The sequence below is a fragment of the Nesoenas mayeri genome, assembly GCF_963082525.1.
Source record: "Nesoenas mayeri genome assembly, chromosome: 30".
In the NCBI taxonomy this organism is placed as follows: Eukaryota; Metazoa; Chordata; class Aves; order Columbiformes; family Columbidae; genus Nesoenas; species Nesoenas mayeri.
In genome coordinates this window covers 870885-890175 of record NC_137564.1, presented here as the reverse complement: position 1 = coordinate 890175, position 19291 = coordinate 870885, and the positions used below count along the sequence as shown (strand labels likewise).

At 65.0% G+C, this 19291-nt stretch overlaps 3 protein-coding genes across 4 annotated transcripts; all 3 read left to right on the top strand.

Annotated features, from left to right (window-relative positions):
* Positions 1–49: 49 nt before the first annotated feature.
* Positions 50–1666, top strand: CRP (C-reactive protein). Its single transcript, XM_080360972.1, has one exon. The coding sequence runs from the start codon at positions 101–103 to the stop codon at positions 935–937; it is 837 nt and encodes a 278-aa protein (XP_080217098.1). The 5' UTR covers positions 50–100; the 3' UTR covers positions 938–1666.
* A 904-nt stretch (positions 1667–2570) lies between these two features.
* DUSP23 (dual specificity phosphatase 23) lies at positions 2571–4710 on the top strand. The gene is made up of 4 exons (XM_080361276.1): positions 2571–2685; positions 2830–3102; positions 3841–4013; positions 4225–4710. The coding sequence occupies exons 2-4, from the start codon at positions 2833–2835 to the stop codon at positions 4247–4249; spliced, it is 468 nt and encodes a 155-aa protein (XP_080217402.1). The 5' UTR covers positions 2571–2685; positions 2830–2832; the 3' UTR covers positions 4250–4710.
* A 2279-nt stretch (positions 4711–6989) lies between these two features.
* IGSF9 (immunoglobulin superfamily member 9) lies at positions 6990–18997 on the top strand. Of its 2 annotated transcripts, none has more exons than XM_080361048.1 (20): positions 6990–7252; positions 7427–7618; positions 10927–11079; positions 12046–12197; positions 12299–12416; positions 12551–12692; positions 12847–12992; positions 13093–13235; positions 13307–13447; positions 13560–13646; positions 13948–14098; positions 14893–15016; positions 15099–15274; positions 15373–15623; positions 16123–16207; positions 16313–16483; positions 16678–16723; positions 17023–18180; positions 18480–18625; positions 18761–18997. In XM_080361048.1, exons 1-20 carry the CDS (start codon positions 7201–7203, stop codon positions 18946–18948), a joined length of 3822 nt encoding a protein of 1273 aa, XP_080217174.1. In that variant the 5' UTR covers positions 6990–7200; the 3' UTR covers positions 18949–18997. The 2 variants fall into 2 exon arrangements, with proteins under 2 accessions (XP_080217174.1, XP_080217173.1); XM_080361047.1 differs by having other exon boundaries at positions 13530–13646.
* The last annotated feature ends 294 nt before the right edge of the window (positions 18998–19291 follow it).

The window sequence follows — 19291 nt, the reverse complement described above, 5'->3', positions numbered from 1 at the left end:
GGCTCTCGGGGATCATGGCGCAGGAAGGTAGGGGTGACAATGGGGGACAGGAGCCAGCGCAAGGTGGGGGGACGCAGCAGCAGCTCTTGGAGTCTGGGGGATGCTGTGCTCAGCAGAGGGGACATCACAGTATCACAGTATGTTTGGGATTGGAAGGGACCTCAAAAGCTCATCCAGTCCAATCCCCCTGCTGGAGCAGGAGCGCCCAGGTGAGGTCGCACAGGGACATGTCCAGGTGGGACACCCAGAACAGGGAAGGCTCAGAGGGGTCTGCAGGACCCCCCAGCATCCCATTGCGTCCCCTCTCTCGCCCCCAGACCTGTACCGAAAGGTGTTTGTGTTCCGGAAGGACCCCAGCGACGCCTACGTGGTGCTGAGGGCCGGGCTGGAGCAGCCGCTGCACAACTTCACGGTGTGCCTGCGGTCCTACACCGATCTAACGCGGCCGCACAGCCTCTTCTCCTACGCCACCAAGGCTCAGGACAACGAGATCCTGCTCTTCAAGCCCAAGCCCGGCGAGTACCGCTTCTACGTGGGGGGCAAGTTCGTCACCTTCCGCGTCCCCGAGGGCCGCGGGGACTGGGAGCACGTGTGCGCCGGCTGGGAATCGGCCACCGGCATCGCCGAGTTCTGGCTCAACGGGAAGCCCTGGCCGCGCAAGGGGCTGCAGAGGGGCTACGCGGTGGGGGCCGAGGCGGCCATCCTGCTGGGGCAGGAGCAGGACGCCTTCGGGGGCGGCTTCGACGTCTATAACTCGTTCTCGGGCGAGCTGGCCGATGTCTACCTGTGGGATACGGGGCTGTCCCCGGACAAGATGCGGGCGGCTTACCTGTCCCTGCGCCTGCCGCCCGCCGTGCTGGCCTGGAAGAGCCTGAGCTACGAGGTGAAGGGCGACGTGGTGGTGAAGCCGCGGCTGCGGGAGGCGCTGGGGCCGTGAGAGCCGGCCGGCGCGGGGCTGGGGCGGCCTCAGCCCCTGGTGTCCCCTCCCCGTCACCCCTTTGCCTCTATGATCCACCAAAAGGAGCTCCGGTCGCCACATCGGGAGGTTTTGGCTCAATGGGAAGCGGTCTCAGCACCCAGCAGCACTTAGAGGGGGAAATCTCATCCGTGGGAGTGGGAATGTGCTGGTTTGGCTGAAAACGGGTTAATTCTCCTCATGCGGTTACAAACCTTCCTTTTCCATCGCTCGCTATTTGGACTTAGTTTGAGAGCAAGAGATACCAGCCCGGCACAGTTAATGTGTTTAATTGCTCTGCTCTGAGAGCCAAGGACACTCTGAGCTCTGCCCACAGGGGGGAGGCAGCGAGGAAGGGGATGGACGGACAGAGCTGGACTGACACCCACATTTATCAATCAGAGTATTCCAGCCAATTAGTGTCATGCTGATTATTTAAGAAGAGTTCGGACCTTTCCATTTTCTCTTCCAATCTCTTGGGCTCTTCCCTTTTTTTTCTCTCAATTCAGGGGAGTTTTGGTTGGGACGTTTAGTTGGGCCTTTTGCCATTTTGCAGAGGCCTCTGGGCTTTTCTGCCTCTTTCCCTCTTTTCTCTCTCTGGGATGGGCTGTGGGACCAGGTGCCGTTTCCTGGCACTGGCTGCTCAGCGTGTTCATGAGGAATCACCTTGAATATCTTTTATTTCTATTATATATATATATATTTACTAGTAGCGTATTAGTATTTTGTTATTTTATTAAACCGTGTTTATCTCAATCCCAGTTTCTCCCTTCCCTTTGATTCTCTCCCCTATTGGGTGAGTGAGCGGCTGCGTGGTTTAATTACCAGCTCAGGTTAAACCACAGCGGGACACACCGGGATCTCCGGCACCGAGGTGATGGAGCCCACGCACAACAGCCCCGTCCTCAGCTGGAGAAACTCCCTGCATGATGGTGAACCTGGTGCCATCCCGGATGAGCCGCAGCCGCCATGGCTGTGACCCCTCTTTCCTGCTGTGTGACCCCCAAACCCGCCCAGCACCGCATCAGGGAACAAACGGGTTTGAAAAGCAGCGAACGGTCCTTGACAGAGCTCCTGTAATTAATCGGAAAACTCGTTAGCGCCAGGGGAGGAATGAGGAAGGGGCTGGGGGGGCGTCCCACTCCCGGGGTGGGGACAGGGCCGGGTACCCGCACACAGAGGGACGGGGGGAACCGAACTTGGAGCCGGGGGAACCGAACTCGGGTCCCGGGGAACAGAACTCGGGGCCGGGGGAACCGAACTCGGCGCCGGGGGAACCGAACTTGTGGTCCAGGGAACCGAACTCGGGGCCGAGGGAACCGAACTTGGGGTCCAGGGAACAGAACTCGGGGCCGGGAGAACCGAACTCGGGGCCGGGGGAACCGAATCTCGGAGCCCGGGGAACGGAACTTGGTGTCCAGGGAACAGAACTCGGAGCCGGGGGAACCGAATCTCGGAGCCGGGGGAACCGAACTTGGGGTCCAGGGAACCGAACTCGGGGGCGGCCGGAACTCGGAACCGAGTGGAACCGAATCTCGGGGCCGGTGGCAGCCGGAACTCGGGGCCGGGCTCCCGCTGCCCGGGGGCGCCGCCCCGTGTCCCGGCGGCCGGTGCGGCCCCGGCGCTGCCGCCCGCTCCGCGCCCGCCCGCTCCGCGCCCGCCCGCTCCGCGCCCGCCCGCGCCGCCGCGCTCCGCACACGCTCCCCGGGCTCCGCTCCGCGGCCTCCTCGGTACGGCGGGGCGGGCCGGCTGGCGGCTCAGGCGGGGAGGCCGGGGGATCCCCGGGGGCCTGACCTTGCGGCCGGGGCGGTGCTGGGGGGGCCGGCCGTGAGCTCCCCAGGGTCCCCCGAGCGACCCATCCCGGTGCCCAGCAGGCGATGGGAGCGACCGAGCCCCCCAACTTCTCGTGGGTGTCGGAGGGGCGGCTGGCGGGGCTGGCCATGCCGCGGGAGCCCGGCCACTACCGGTTCCTGCTGGGCCAGGGCGTGCGGCACCTGGTGTCGCTTTCGGAGCGGCCGCCCCCGCACCACGGCTGCTGTCCCGCCATCCGGCTGCACCGGCTGCGGGTGCCCGACTTCACGCCCCCGACGCCCGGGCAGATCCGGAGCTTCCTGCGGCTGGTGGAGGAGGCGAACGGGCAGGGCGAGGTACGGCGGGGACACCGGGGGGAGCTGCGTTACCGCTCTGGGTAGCGCCAAGGGGGGCAGTGGGTGTGAGACCAGGTTCCAGTGTAAGTTGGGGAATGAGCTGTTGGAGAGCAGTGAAAAGGGACATGGGGGTCCTGGGGGACAATGGTACATGGGGTGGGTTAGTAGGGGGGTGGTCAGTAGGTCAGAGAGGTTCTCCTGCCCCTCTGCTCTGCCCTTGAGAAAAGGGTTTAGTTCAGATACTATCAGGATATATCTGGGGAATATTATATATACACATATACATGTAATATACAGCCATAGCACCCTGAGAACGCCCCATCTCGTCTGATCTGGGAAGCTAAGCAGGGTCGGGCCCGGTCAGTGCTTGGATGGGAGACCAGTTGGGAACAGCGGGTGCTGTGGGCTGAGCCAGCACTGGGCCCTTGTGGCCAGGAAGCCAATGGGACCTGGGGTGGGTTAGAAGGGGGTGGTCAGTAGGTCAGAGAGGTTCTCCTGCCCCTCTGCTCTGCCCAGGGAGGGTGTGGAGTCTCCTTCTGTGCAGACATTCCAACCCGCCTGGACACCTTCCTGTGTAACCTCAGCTGGGTGTTCCTGCTCCAGGGGGGTTGCACTGGATGGGCTTTCCAGGGCCCTTCACCCCCTGACATTCCATGAGGGGCAATGCTGGGGGGCACGGGGGCTGCGGCGGGGACAACCGCGTCCCTCGGTGCCTCTGACGGTGCCGCCGCCGGCCAGGCCGTGGCCGTGCACTGCATGCTGGGGCACGGCCGCACCGGCACCATGCTGGCCTGCTACCTGGCGAAGGCGCGGGACATGAGCGGCGCCGACGCCATCCGGGAGATCCGGCGGCTGCGTCCCGGCTCCATCGAGACGCGGGAGCAGGAGGACGCCGTGATCCGGTTCTGCAGGTGGGTGCAGCGCAGCCCTGTGTCATGGCGGGGGGGTTGCCGTGCGTCCCAATGTACACACAATCATCTTGCCGATAGAATAGGCCCAGGCGAGATCTCTCAGCAAAGCGTATTTTATTAACCATTTTCCAAGCCTGGACGTTCTACCTAATGGTAGGCACATGGAATAGGGCAAAAACCCCGCTCACCGGTGCGATCTGCCCCACTACAGCGGACAGGACGGCGAGGAGGCGTGAGCGTGGCCGGCGCTTCAATGGATACGGTCGCCGTGAGATGCTGGGGGGGCCTTTCCGAGCCCCCGGGTGCTGCTGTCCGTCCCCTCCGCGTTAAACAACTCTCCTGTGGCTTTTCTCCAGGACTGTCTGTGTGTAACCGGTGGGCGGCTGTTGTGGTTTAACTCGAGCTGGCAATGGGACCACGCAGCCGCTCACTCACCCCATAGGGGAGAGAATGCAAAGGGAAGGGAGGAACTGGATTGAGATGAACATGGTGTAATAAAATAACAAAATACTAAGACACTACTAGTAAATATGTATATAAAATAGAAATAAAAGATAGTCGAGGCCATTCCTCATGAACACGCTGAGCAGCCAGTCCCAGGAAACGGCACCTGGTCCCACAGCCCATCCCAGAGAGAGAAAAGAGGGAAAGAGGCAGAAAAGCCCAGAGGCCTCTGCAAAATGGCAAAAGGCTCAATTAAACATCCTGACCAAAACTCCCCCGGCTGCACCAAAAAGAGCAAAGAGGAGGGAGAGCTGGAAACTGGAAGGCCCCACTCTTAAATAATCAGCATGACGCTAATTGGCTGGAATACTCTGATTGATAAATGTGGGTGTCAGTCCAGCTCTGTCCGTCCATCCCCTTCCTCGCCGCCTCCCCCCTGTGGGCAGAGCTCAGAGTGTCCTTGGCTCTCAGAGCAGAGCAATTAAACACATTAACTGTGCTGGGCTGGTGTCTCTTGTTCTCAAACTAAGTCCAAATAACGAGCGATGGAAAAGGAAGGTTTGTAACTGTGGTCTCGGCCCTTGGGGAGGACAAGCGGCTCCACTTGCTGGCCGGGGCTGGTCACCCACCACGGCACGCAGGACGGCGGCCAGGTCAGCGCACAGGGGCCGTCCCGGGCCGTTGATGCTTAAACTGAAGCTTAGACCAAATTTAGGCATCTCTTTCCAAAAGTCCAATCCTGAAAATCTCTTCTCAGCCTCTCCTAACCTTGGTGGCATTTAAATCCGAAGTGCAACAAGTGTCACCGTCCCCGTTGCCGGGCGCGCGGCACATGGCTGGGAGCGCCGTGTCTGCGCCGCGGGGTGGCGGGGCCACCACCTCTAACACCCCAAACATGGCTCTGAAACCCCCAAATCTTGTCATCTTCCTTCAGGAGCGAAGCACCGGGGTGGTGGCACCGGGCAGCGCTCAGAGCTGTGACACCAGGGTGGTTGTGACACCCCAGTGTCCCCCTTGCCTGGACTCAGGTCCTCCATCGGGACTTGGAATGGGGATGGTGGGGACAGAGATGACCGGATGGGTCTTCACCATGGGGTGCAGTGACCTGGGCATGGGGTCTTCACCACGGGGTGCGGAGCACCCCAATAATCGGGGTAGAAAGCTGGCGGCGCGGCGCTGTGCCCCACGACCCTTCGGGAAACACTCGTGTCCCTTGTGCAGGGCAGTGACACCGCACCAGGACATGGGGCCATCCGGGGTGCTCCATTCTGAACCCCTTGTCCGGGGGTCCCAGCCCCACGGCGGGGGACGGGGATGATGGGGACAGCGCTGTCCAGCCACAGCGCCTAAGCCCGTGGGAGCCGCCGGACTCACATGGGCCCGTGAGATGCAGGAAAGCAGCTTAACCACAGAATTATTTACTTTAACTCCTCTTACTTTAGCTCTGTCCTTAATAGTCTCCCAGGCTCAGGGGGCCGGGCCAGGCCGGGGCGATGGGGGGGACTGTGGACCCCCCTGGCGCGGGGAAGGGGGTCAGAGCGGGGGGCTGTGCCCCAGCATCGCCAGCACGGCGCTCAGCTCCGTGGTGGTGCCGCGGAACGGGCCGCGGCGCGGCGCAGACCATGGCCGCGCTTGGCCCTCGATGCCACCGCGGTGACAGCACACGGGGGAACGTCCCCTACCCTGGGAGACCTCCCGGAACCCCCGGTCTGGCGGGCAGCCCAGCTCCGGCTCAGCCTGGCGGGATGGGGACACCGCAGCGGTGGCCATCCCTGTGCCGGGGACGCATTTAGGGTGGGATTAGAGGGGTGACGGCCGGGATGGGAAGGACGGGTGGGGAGCGGTCACGGGGGCGCCCCACGCCAGCACGTGTGCTGCCTTCCACCGTATGGCGGGGAAGGGCTCAGCATGGCACGCCATAGGGGACACTGGAGGGACAACATGGGTGCCGCGCGTTGCCGATGTCCCCGCCACGCACGGCTTTGGCATGAATGAATTCAACTTTCCATTCAGCTACAGCTTTATTCAGCGTGACTGTAGACAAGGGCAGCAGCAAACAGTCGTTTTAAAAATAAGTCCCAAGGCCTCCTGTTTGCTCTGAAACGGTTTGTTTTATTTTCAGGGAATACCGTTTGATTTAATTGCCGTGATTCCCGTGTCCCAGGGGTGTCTCGCACCCCCATGTCCCACTGTTTGTTTTATTTTCAGGGAATGCTGTTTAATTGTCTTGATTCTCGTGTCCCAGGGGTGTCTCGCACCCCCATGTCCCGCTGTTTGTTTTATTTTCAGGGAATGCTGTTTAATTTAATTAATTGCCGCGATTCCCGTGTCCCGCCCGCGCTTCCCTGCGCTCCCGCCAAACTACAACTCCCAGCATCCCCCGCGCTTCCCGCTGCCCCGCTCTGCCATTGGTCACCTCGCGAGCGCCCGCCGCGGGCTCCCCATTGGCTGTTGCCGTGGCAACGGGCAGCGGGGGGCGTGGCTTGAGTGGCCCCTCCCTGCGCCGTGGGTTTGTTTGTGGCGGCGGCGGCCGGAGCGCGGGGGCGGAGCGGAGCGGGCCGGGCATGAGGAGCGGCGGCGGGACGCGGAGCCGCCAGCGCCCCCCGCCCGGGGCCGCTGCGCCGTGGGCAGCCCGGCGGAGCCCGCCCTGAGGCGCCGGCCCCCGGGGATACCGCTCCCGGTGACCCCCCGCCGTTCCCTCGCCCCGTCCCGCCGCGGGAGCCGCCGGAGGGGGAGCTGGGCTATGCGGTGGTGGCTGCGCGCCGCCGTCCTCAGCCTGCTTGCCGGCGTTGAGGGTAAGGAGCGGGAGCCCGGGGTCGGGGGGGAGCGGTCGCGCTGCTGGCGGAACCGGTGCGGGGTTCCCAGGGCGCGGGTGGCGGCGGGAACGGCGCACGTGTTGCCGCCGGCGGGGCGGGCTCCGCGGGCTGGGGGCTCGGGCGGAGCTCAGCCCTCCCGCTCGGTCCCCGCAGGCAGCGGCCAGAGCCCGGCCCGGGCCGTGGTGGGGCGGGTCGGGCAGAGCACGGTGCTGGGCTGCGACCTCCTGGACGCCCACGAGGCCCGTCCCCCGCTCTACGTGATCGAGTGGGTCCGATTCGGCTTCGTCCTCCCCATCTTCATCAAGTTCGGGCTCTACTCGCCGCGGGTGGACCCGGAGTACATCGGTGAGTCCCGGTGGGCGGTTATCCCGAGGGACCCTCGGGCTGGCTCCGGTGTCCCGTGTCCCCTCTCTCCTTGTCTGGGCCCCAGCCGAGGGCTGCTGCTGTCAGCCCACATTAATCACGCTCCTGGGGCCGTGGGGAGGTGCTGGGCTCTCCCTGCACTCCTGGACAGCAGGAGGGGACATGGTGGGGTTGGGGATGTCCTCACGGCAGGGCAGAGTCCCCTCCTTGTGCAGCAGCGCCAGGGATGGCCGGAGCGGGAGGCAGAAAGGTCGTGGATACCCAGCCTGGGGGGCGATGCAGCCCCCAACCCAATGGGAGGGATCCCATGGGGCTGGAGCTCCTGGCGCATCAGCCCTCGCTGTGGACTATCCCAGCACCACCCACTCGGGACCGGGGACCTGGTCATGGTCCTGCCTGCTGCTGGGGCCGGTGACACCGGGATGCCCCGTGCCAGAGGCCGCGGGTACCCAGGTGCTGCCACACCGGCGCCTCAGCCTGTGCGAGTTGCTTGAGGACTGAGCCTGGGGAGGGGATTTTGGTGCTGGGGTTTGGAGGGAAGGGCTGTGGCGTGGGAGGGAGATCACAGAGAGATGGTTGGGGTCGGAAGGGACCTCTGGAGATCATCTAGTGCAACCCACCGGTGTTCTCTTTATGGGGTATTTAAAGTGAAGCAGTGGCGGAACTTGAGGGATCCCTGCGAGCACGGAGGTGAGGACGACGGGAGCGTCCCTCGAGGATGGGGACGGGGAGGAGGGGAAGGGCTGGTACCTGGCCGGTGTTTTGGCCTGAGTCTGGCCCCAACTACCCATACCAGCGATGCACCAAAACCCTCCCATGGTATGCGGAGGGCTGGAGCACCGGATTGCGCGTAGGTCAGGAGCCCAACCTCCCTGCCGAAACCAGCCCTTGCCTAAAAAATCCACGGCAGGCTGAGGTTTGAGCCGAGCCCCGAACTGGCTGTGGGCAGAGCGGCGATGCCTCTTGGGCTGCTCAGGAGGCGGCTGATTTTGGGGCACACCTGGGGCTCTCCCCACCTGAGGACACCTTTGCACTGCAGCCAGCCCTGAGCTGGCCCAGTGGTGACAACAAACCCGCCGGTGACCGTGCCAAGAAGGCACCTGCTTTCCCAGGAGGTTCAGCCTGGGCTCCTGTTACCAGAGCCGGCACCGCGGGGCCCCCTGGGCTGCAGGGGCTCCGGTTACCCAGGAAGGGCCTGGCAGGCTCCTGCCCGCTCCCCACAGCCCCCCCTTGTCCCTGCTGCCATGCGGCCGGGGGGGCTGCTCCGGGGATCAGCGCTGGGGGAAGGGGGCTGTGGATGTAATGAGGACGAGGTGGGTGGGCAGGGGGGCTGGCGGCCGTCACCATGGCAGCGGGGCGCCTTGTTTTCGCTCCTGTGGAAGGATGAAGGGATGGGCAGGGGCTGCGGGACAGATCAGACCCCCCTCTCAGCCCTTCCCAAGTGCCACCTGGAGGAGTTTGGGGAGCCCCTGGTGTCACCCATGTGGCAATTCGGGGCATCCAGTGATGGGCTGGGCTGCTTGAGAGCCCTTAGGGGAGCAGCATCAGCTCTCCCCCTGTGCCACCATCCCGCGGTGCCACGGGCCGCTGTCCTCTGCTGCCGGCCGGCCCGGAGCGGGGCTGGTGGCACCAGGTCCCCAGCGGCAAGCGTGGCTGGGGCTGCAGCCCCTTTGTGTCCCTCTGAATGCCGGTTACCAGGGATGCTGGTGCGGAGGGCAGCGGCCGTTTTGTTATCAGGAGGAGGAGGAGGAGGGGGCTGGGGCCGCACGGGGGATTAGAGGGAGGCTGGGGGCGTCCCCAGAGCGCTCTGATCCCTTCCAAAGGGACCTTTGTTCCAGAGCCTGCTGCTCCTGGGGCTGCGAGCTGGCAGCTGCCGGCGGGGATGCGGCTTTTCGGAGCTGCCCCCATTCCCAGGGCTCGGCGTGGGAGCCGCCTCTGGGGTGACGGGGGGAGGCCCCTTGTCCCGGGGGTCTTTTGCCATTGCTCCCACCCCTCTCGCTGCTTATGCCACCCGTCTGGTGTTCAAGGTTTGCTTGGGGTGTTGCTTTGTGCTCTGAGTCGGCGATGCTGCCGGAGGCACCGAGACACGTCCGTCTGTCCACGGGGCCACCGTGGGGCTGGGTTAGAGGCAGGAGGACACGCCGTGGGGCTGGGTTAGAGGCAGGAGGGCTGGGAGATGCATCAGGGGGCTGCAGGGATCTATGGGCACTATCAGGAAGGGTTTGCCCGTGGTTGTGCGGTGGGTTCACACGGGGCCGTGCGTCCCCAAACCGCGCAGCCTGTGCCCGACCCAGCCGTCCCGGCCCCACCGTGCTGCGCGGGGACAGCCCGTGACACCGGCACCAGAGCGGCGCTCGGCAAAACGTGCTTCGTTGGGAACGCTTCAGGCCGCGGGGAGCTCTGGGGTGTGGACAGGAGCGTCGTGGTGCCAAAAGCTGCACGCGGTGCTGCCGGCGGTGTGCCGGGAGCACGGCCGCCCCGGCAATGGCACGTGTGGGGCTAAACCCGTGTCCCCAGTGCGGAGCAGCTCTCTGGGCGGTGGGTTCCTGCAGCGGGTGGGGGGCACACAGCCCGTGGGTGCCGGGGCGGTGGGTGCCGCTGGCTGCGCCCCCCGGCCGGGGCTGAGCCAATTGCCCGCTGCACGCCTGAGCCGATTATGGCTCTGATAATAGCCCAGGGGATTAACGGGCTGCGCTCGCTGCCGCTTTGTGCCCTTATCCTCCTCCTCATCAAAGAGGCCGTGGGGCGCGGGGCTGCTGGCGGGGTGAGGGTCCCTTGCTCCGGCAGAGCCCCCCACCGCGGCCGCGCCCCTCCATGGGTCCGTCATGCTCGGCCCTGCGAGGCGGGCGAGGGGTTCAGCGTGTCCTCCCCGCGCTGTGGGGACAGGGGACAGTGCGGGGGTGCCCGGAGCTTAACAGGGCTCCTGAGGGTGAGGCTGCCGGGGGGGTCCCGGGGGCCAGGGCAGCCGAGGCTGCGGGGAAAGGGTCCCTGACGCCAGGCTGAGGGTGCGGGGGGGATTTGCAGAGGGGCTGTGGGACCAGCTGGAGGGATGCTCAGGGTGTGCAGACCCACCTGGCTGGGGGTCCCTGGCCCTCCGTGGGGACAGGTGATGGAGCCCGGTGCCGCAGCGCTGGGTGTCGGTGTGAAACCTCCACCGCCCCCCTTGGCTTCTGTTGCCCGTGGTGCCGGAGAAGCCGGAGCATGGGCAAAGGCCAAGTGAAGCAGCCGGGGAAGCCGTGGGGACACGGGCACCCCCGAGCTGGCGGTGACGGCCGCGTGTTGGCGCGCAGGTCGCGTGCGGATCGAGGAAGGCGCCTCGCTGCGCATCGACCTTCTGCGTGCCGAGGACCAGGGCTGGTACGAGTGCCGCGTGCTCTTCCTCGACCGGCACAGCACCGACGCCGACTTCCAGAACGGCACCTGGATCCACCTCACCGTCAACGGTACCGCTCGATCTCGCCCTTGGTCGCTGCTCTGCTGTTGTGGTTTGATTGCGGGGTGACAATAAAACCGTGGCGGGTGTATTGGTAACCCCTCTCCCCACCTTCCCCCTTGAACCCCTCCATCTCCCCCCTTCCCACTAAGGACAGGGGATCGGGAGGGAAAGGACAGAGAGAAGAGAGTTGGAAAAATTAAAAGTATTTACTAATGCTACTGGTAAAATAGAGAAAATAATACAAAATATACAAACCCAATGTTGAAAGTCCCGGCAACTGCAGAGCCGGCAGCCAAAGTCCCGGACTGGACTCTCCAGCCAACCGGAGCTGGATTCAGTCCGTCACTGGCCTCAGTTCACAAGCCGGCAGCTGAAGTCCTGGACTGGACTCTCCAGCCAACCGGAACTGGATTCAGTCCGTTACTGGCCTCAGTTCACAAGCCGGCAGCCGAAGTCCTGGACTGGACTCTCCAGCCAACCGGAGTTGGATTCAGTCCATCACTGGCCCCAGTTCACAAGCCGGCAGATGAAGTCCTGGACTGGACTCTCCAGCCAGCCGGAGCTGGATTCAGTCCATCACTGGGCTCAGTTCATAGGGACGACTCTCAAGGTCCTCTGCTAATGTCACCATAAGGAAACGGGGCGAGATCCTCGTGATCTCCCACTTTTACATGAAGTATCAGGTGAATGGGATGGTGTACTCAGTTGGTCAGGTTTTGGTTGCCTGTTTCTCGTTGCCCCTCTCGTGGTTGTCCATCCATCCTTATCAATGCCCTCACATCCCATTGCTGTGTCTACCAAACATGGATCTAACTTTCAAGAAAATGCAGTTAATATGAAGCTTTAACTAATTCACTAAAAGAGAAATGTGTTTTTAACAAACCCAGGACACCTGCCCAGCACCAACCAAGATCTCCGAGGGCTGAGACTGGATCCCAAACCTTGGCGTAAGAGTCTGGACTTGTCTTTACAGCCCCCCCCACCTTCCTGGAGACCCCCCCTGCATTCGTGGAGGTGCGGGACCGGGACGCGCTCAGCCTCACCTGCACGGCTGTGGGCAACCCCCAGCCCGTCGTCGTGTGGAAGAGGAGCGACCTGGCTGTCCAGAGCGGGGACACGGTGCAGGTGGGGACGGCGAACCACCCGTTACCTGCTCGGCTCGGCTGGAGAGCGGGCGCCTGTCCCCGCCGCGGTGGCACCGCCGCTATTCCTGAGTGGCTTTGCAGGTGAGGAACGGGACGCTGAGCATCGCCGTGGTGGAGCGCGCCAGCGCCGGCACCTACACCTGCCACGCTTCCAGCAAGGAGGGCACCGTCACCCACACCACCCGCGTGCTCGTGCAGGGTAAGAGCGCCCACGGGGCACCGACGGAGCCGTGTCCCGCGGGTTGGTTTTGGGGCAGGTGTGATGGGGTTTGGGAGGAGATGGGGCTGTCACCTCGCCCTGGCTCTCACCGTCCCCTCTGCCCCACGCTGCAGGGCCACCCATCATCGTGGTGCCGCCCCAGAACGTCACCGTCAACGTCTCCCAAGATGCCTTTCTGGCGTGCCAGGCTGAGGCATACCCGGGAAACCTCACCTACACCTGGCTCCAGGGCAGCAGCAACGTCTTCCACCTCAGGTACGGTGGGGACGAGGTGGCCACGGGCTAGTACCGGCGGGGACGGGGCCGCCGTGACCCTGGATCTGAGCGCGTAGGGCTGGCTGGGTGCGTGCTGTCCTCCTGGAGCCATGGGGATGGTCCCAGCGCCACTGACCGCGTCCTCCCCTCGCAGCCGCCTCCAGGCTCGTGTCCGCGTCCTGGTGGACGGGAGCCTCTTGCTCCAGCGAACGACCCCGGACGACGCCGGCAAATACACCTGCATCCCCAGCAACGGGCTGTGGAAGCCGCCTTCTGCCTCAGCCTTCCTCACGGTGCTGTGTAAGTGCCTGGTGAGCGCGGGCCACGCTGTGACCAGCCCAGGGGGTGACACAGGGACCTGTTGCCCTCACACGGGCCCTCATACCCTTTGTTCCCGCAGATCCGGCGCGGGTGACCGCGATGCTCCCCGAGACCCACCTGCCCAAGGGGATGCGGGGGGTGATCCGCTGCCCCACCAGCGCCAACCCGCCGCTGCTCTCCGTCAGCTGGACCAGAGACGGGCGCCCACTGGAGCTGGACAAGGTGCCACCGCCCGCACCCACGTTCCCTCCCTCCCCAACCCCTTGTCCTGACCCTGTGTCCGGCTCTCCCAGCTCCCCGGCTGGTCCATGACACCGGACGGCTCCATCGTCATCGCGACGGGGAACGACGACGTGCTGGGTGTGTACACGTGTACCCCGTACAACAGCTACGGCACCGCCGGCGAGTCCCGGCCCACGCGTGTCCTGCTCAAGGTGAGGCCGGGGGGGGTCCCATGGTCTCCTGTGCCGCTGTCATCCCCCGTGTCCCTGTCCCACCCTGTGCCCCCCATTCCAGGACCCGCCGGCCTTCACGCTGCGCCCCAAGGAGGAATACTTCCAGGAGGTGGGCCGGGAGCTGGTGATCCCCTGCGTCGCCCGTGGGGATCCCCCCCCCACCATCACCTGGCGCCAGGTACGAGCCGCCGCCCCGGGGAACCCACCGAGCCCTCCTGGGGTGGTGGCGCTGCTTTTGGCCGCGGGGGTGTCACTCCCTGTGTCCCCAGCAGCGTCACATCTCTCCTGGTTCCTGCAGAAGGGACTCAGGGCACTTATGAGAAACCAATGCAAAGTCCTGCCCCGCGGTTCCTAAGCCGGGTCACATTGAGTTGTGTTTTCCCCGAGGCCAGTGGGGGGTGGCAGAGCAGCCGTCCTGGCGCTGGGGGGGTGGGCGCGGGGGTCCGGTGCCGTCAGCGTGTCCGTGCGTTGCCGTGCAGGCGGGCAGCGCGGGGAAGAGCAGCGCCCGCGTGGACGTGAACGGCAGCCTCGTCCTCCGCCCGCTCGCCAAGGAGCAGCACGGGCGCTGGGAGTGCACGGCTGCCAACCGCGTGGCCAGCGTCAGCGCCGCCACCACCGTCCATGTGCTGGGTGAGTCGCCGGGGCGTGGGAATGGTATCGGCCAAGGGGGTTGGGGTGCGTGACAGCGGCGCCCCGGTGCTGGCAGGGGGGGAATGCCAAGGTCCTGGTTTAACAGGAGCTGGTGTTGCAACCACGCAGCTGCTCACTCACTCCAATAGGGGAGAGAATCCAAAGGGAAGGGAGAAATTTGATTGAGATAAACACAGTCTAATAAAATAACAAAATACTAAGACGCTGCTAGTAAATATATATATACATAATAGAAATAAAAGATACTCAAGGCGATTCCTCATGAACACGCTGAGCAGCCAGTCCCAGGAAACGGCACCTGGTCCCACAGCCCATCCCAGAGAGAGAAAAGAGGGAAAGAGGCAGAAAAGCCCAGAGGCCTCTGCAAAATGGCAAAAGGCCCAACTAAACGTCCCAACCAAAACTCCCCCGGTTGCACCAAAAAGAGCAAAGAGAAGAGAGAGCTGGAAACCAGAAGGCCCCACTCTTAAATAATTAGCATGAAGCTAATTGGCTGGAATACTCTGATTGATAAATGTGGGTGTCAGTCCAGCTCTGTCCGTCCATCCCCTTCCTCGCTGCCTCCCCCCTGTGGGCAGAGCTCAGAGTGTCCTTGGCTCTCAGAGCAGAGCAATTAAGCACATTAACTGTGCTGGGCTGGTATCTCTTGCTCTCAAACTAAGTCCAAATACCGAGCGATGGAAAAGGAAGGTTTGTAACTATATGAGGATGATTAACCCGTTTTCAGTCGAACCAGACGCCTGGTCTGACCCGTGTTCTCTCTGCCCCCCCAGGCACGAGTCCTCACGCCGTCACCAACGTCTCCGTGCTCCCGCTCCTCCTGGCCGCCAACATCTCCTGGGAGCCCGGCTTCGACGGGGGTTATTTCCAGCGCTTCAGCGTCTGGTACACGCCGCTGTGAGTCCCCACGGACCCCCCGCTGCCCCACAGCGCCCCCCACACCTGCTTCTCTGGGCTCACGCGTCCCACGTCCCCTCAGGGTGAAGCACCCGCCCCGCGCCCACCACGAGTGGGTGTCGCTCTCGGTGCCGGTGGGGGCTCAGCACCTCTTGGTGGAGAATCTCCAGCCAGACACCAGCTACCAGTTCAGCGTCCTGGCCCAGAATAAGCTGGGCAGCGGCCCCTTCAGCCAGATCGTCACCTCCGTGCCCAGGGGTAAGAGGCGGCTCCCCAAGCCCCCTGTCCCCCCAGAGCCCTCAAGCACCCGCGAGGCTCCTGTTGTCCCCCCACACCGGCGTCCCCTTTCTCCTCAGGCCTCCCAGTGACCACAGTGCCTCCAGAGCCCCCGGCCATGACCATGCGCGTCTTCCTGTCCCCGCCGCAGGCTCTGAGCGCCAACGAGACCGCGCGCGGGGTCCTGCTGCGGTGGGAGCCCCCCGGCCAGGCCTCGGTGGCGCTGAGCGGCTACGCGCTGGAGCTGCGGCAGGACAAGGGCGGATGGGAGGTGCTGGATCGCTCCATCCCCAGCACCGAGACACAGGTGCTGGTGCCGGGACTCATCAAGGTGGGAATCACAGCGTGGGGGGGTGGAACAAGGGTGGGGGTGCCGTGGTTTAACCCAATGTGACCACGCAGCCGCTCGCTCACTCCTATAGGGGAGAGAATCAAAACCGGAAAGGCCCGCTATCAATAATAATAATCAGCATGATGCTAATTGGCTGGAATACTCTGATTGATAAATGTGGGTGTCAGTCCAGCTCTGTCCGTCCATCCCCTTCCTCGCTGCCTCCCCCCTGTGGGCAGAGCTCAGAGTGTCCTTGGCTCTCAGAGCAGAGCAATTAAACACATTAACTGTGCCAGGCTGGTATCTCTTGCTCTCAAACTAAGTCCAAATAACGAGCGTGCGAGCGATGGAAAATTAATGTTTGCATGAGGAAAATTAACCCATTTTCAGTCAAACCAGCACAGGGGGCAGGTCCGTGTTATCGCTGCCCGGAGATGGGGCACCTGCTCATCTTCGCAGCCACGCTGCCAAAGATGCTCACAACCCTTTGCTCCCCCAGGACGCCTTCTATGAGTTCCGCCTGGTGGCCTTTGCCGGCAGCTACATCAGCGATCCCAGCAACACGGTGAACGTCTCCACGGCAGGTGAGACACCCGCTCGCCTCGCCATTTGTCCCCGTGGCGCCGGTGATGCGATGGGGGCCGTGCCCGCCATCCCGGCGCTCTGACGGTGGCTCCCGTCCCCCCCAGGTATGGAGGTGTACCCGTCCCGCACGCAGCTGCCGGAGCTGCTGCCGCAGCCGGTGCTGGCTGGGGTCATCGGCGGGATCTGCTTCCTCAGCGTGGCCATCATCTTCAGCACCATGGCCGCCTGCATCATGAACCGCCGGCGGGCCGCACGCATCCAGAAGAGAAGGCAAGGTAGGAGCCGGCATCCCGGAGAGCTCGGAGCCCCGTGTGTGGGGCAGTGAGACCCATCACGCAGGGAGGGGACAGGCCAGGGGGGCTGGTGACCCACCAGGGTGGTCATAGCGCTGAGCGGGTGCTGCTGTGTCCTCATCATCACTTTTGAGTTGCTCGCTGTGTGATCCCCTTGTGTTCTCATGACCTTCCAGATCCACCACTCGTCTTCTCCCCCAGCAAGAAGCTTTCACCTCCACAGTAAGTCACGCCATGCCACGCTCCATCCCTGGCCCGCTGCGCTCCCCATCGCTTGCTCACCGCTGCCTGGGGGTGGAGGGACAAGTTGGGGGGGGTTAGGAGCAGGATGCGCCATCAGGGTGTGCTGTGGGGTGGGGATCCCCTGAGGTGTCCCCTCCAGGGAGTTTTGTGTGAAGAAGGGAGCAGACAGCGCACAAGCGGCTCTATGCAGGGTCGCGGTACCCGGTGTCGCGGCGCGGGGGCAACCAGGCACGCCCGGAGCGGGCCAGGCGCTGCAGCCGCTCCCTCCTTCCCTGCAGCAATTCTGCTGGCGCTGGTAGCCCAGACAGCACTGTGAAGCTGAAGCTGCAGCCGTCTCCCTACCGGAGCCTGCGCCGGACGCTGCTGTGGGGCGAGAAAGCCGGCACCAGCCTGGGGCTGAGCATCGCCGGCTCCCGCTACGCCGTGTACGAGAGCCACGTCGGGGAGCACGTGCCCCTGGAGCGCATCTGCCGCGGCCCCGACGGGCGCTTCGTGGTGGAGACCGAGGCGCAGGAGAGCGGCCACGGGGCGCTGGAGCCGCTCACCCCCCGGGACTCGCCGCCCTACGTGCAGCCGCCCGCCGAGGAGGAGCCCGTGTGGCGCAAGGGGGTCCCGCTGCGCCCCCGGCCCGCGGGGCAGCCCCACCGGGACGCCAGATACCGCCGTGGCCGCTACTTCGGCTACGGCAGCAGCAGCAGCCCCGTGGACGAAGCCGCCGCGTTGTGCATCGTCGACATCAGCCCCGTGGCCTCCGCCGCGACTCTGCCTTACAGCACCACGGAGGAGCTGCGCGGCCACCCCGGCAGCGCCGGGCCCTGCCAGCGCCCCGCCAGCGCCCTGTGGGACTCGCTGCCCCTTGAGGGCTCCCCCCGGACCCCCCCGGCTCCCGCCAACCCGCCGGCGCAGAGCGGGATCCTGCAGTACCTGAGCCTGCCCTTCTTCAAGGAGATGTGTGTCGACGGCGACTGGCCGGAGGAGCCGGCGGAGCCCCCCAATGCCATCAACCAGCCCGAACCCACCACCACCCCCCCGCCGGGCTCTGGGGGCTCCCCAAAGCGCGTGGGGCGGACGCTGTGCCCAGACTGCATCGACACGTGTGCCAACGCCACCTCCCCGCCGGCCACCGCGTTCCTCCGGCCCCCCAGCCCGCCCCTGGGTCCCGCCAAGGCGTCGCTGCCCGGCACGGCCGCCTGGCCCGGCTCCCCCAGCCCGCCGCCGCCCGCCAGCGGCAGGACTGAGCCCGCGCCCTCGGCCGGCACCGCGGAGCCGGTTCCCCCGGAGAAGCTGCCGCGGGGCAGTTTGACCAGCCAGAGCAGCGGCCGGGGCAGCGCATCCTTCCTGCGGCCGCCCTCGCTGGCACCGTCCCTGGGGGGCACCGGCGGCTCGGTGGCGGAGGAGGGCAGGGTGAGGATGGATCCGGCGCTTGGCGGGAAGAGGTGAGCCGCAGGCAGGACGCCGGCGACGAGCTGGATCATGCCAGGGCCGCTCTGAGCCTGTCCCGGGGTGTCCCGGCATGGAGCTGCCGCCCAGCGCCTCTGGCACCTTGGCTGCTGCTCCCTGGGGTCACTCCCCGGTGTCCCCACCTTCCCTGCCCCTGGGGAACCCCCCATGGGGTCCCCACCTTCCCTGCCCCTGTGGTCACCCCTGTGGGGTCCCCACCTTCCCTGCCCCTGGGGACACCCCCAGCGTCCCCCCCTTGGGGCACGGGCACCATTCTGACCCCCCATCCCTGCAGGAGGAACACATCGGTGGACGAGAACTACGAGTGGGACGCGGAGCTGACGCTGGAGTCCGACATCCTGGCGGCGCTGCAGCTGTACCGGAGCGGGGACCCGGCACGGCCCGTCTCCACCATCGCCCTGCGCGACCTGGAGCGGCAGAGTGAGTGCGGCACCCCGGCCTGGCGGGGCGGGCGAACCCTCCCATGGGGGAAAAGGGGGTGTCAGGGCCCTTTGGTACCCCTGTGCCCGCACACGGGTGATGCAGCCGGGCCGGACGCTGCGTGTTTCCCTGCAGAGCCCGGCGGCGGCTCGTCCCCGGTGAGCTCGGTGTCGGCGGAGGCGTTGGCGGCAGAGCGCGGCACGGCCCCGCGCCAGGAGCTGGCGGCCGCCCGGCGCCGCAGGGAGGGGGCCCAGCAGCGGCGGCAGCGCCTGAGCCCCCGCGGGGGCTGCGCTGATCGTTTCGAGCTGGCAACGCTGCTCTAGGGACCCCTGGGACCACTGGGCCAGGAGAGCGATGCAGGGGGAATAAAGAGGCGTCAGAGCAGCATGGGCTCATATGTGGCACCCATTGCCCGCCCCACCCTGTCCCCTGCATCCCCCACCCCCTGTCCCCTGCATCCCCCACCCCCTGTCCCCTGCATCCCCCAGCCCCTGTCCCCTGCATCCCCCACCCCCTGTCCCCTGCATCCCCCACGGTGTCCCCTGTATCCCTGCCGCATGGTCCTTACATCCTGACACCGTGTCCCCTGCATGCCCCCCTTGTTCCCTTCATTCCCCCCCACTCCGTGCTGTTCCCCGTGTCCCATCTTCTTCTCCTCCCCTCCCA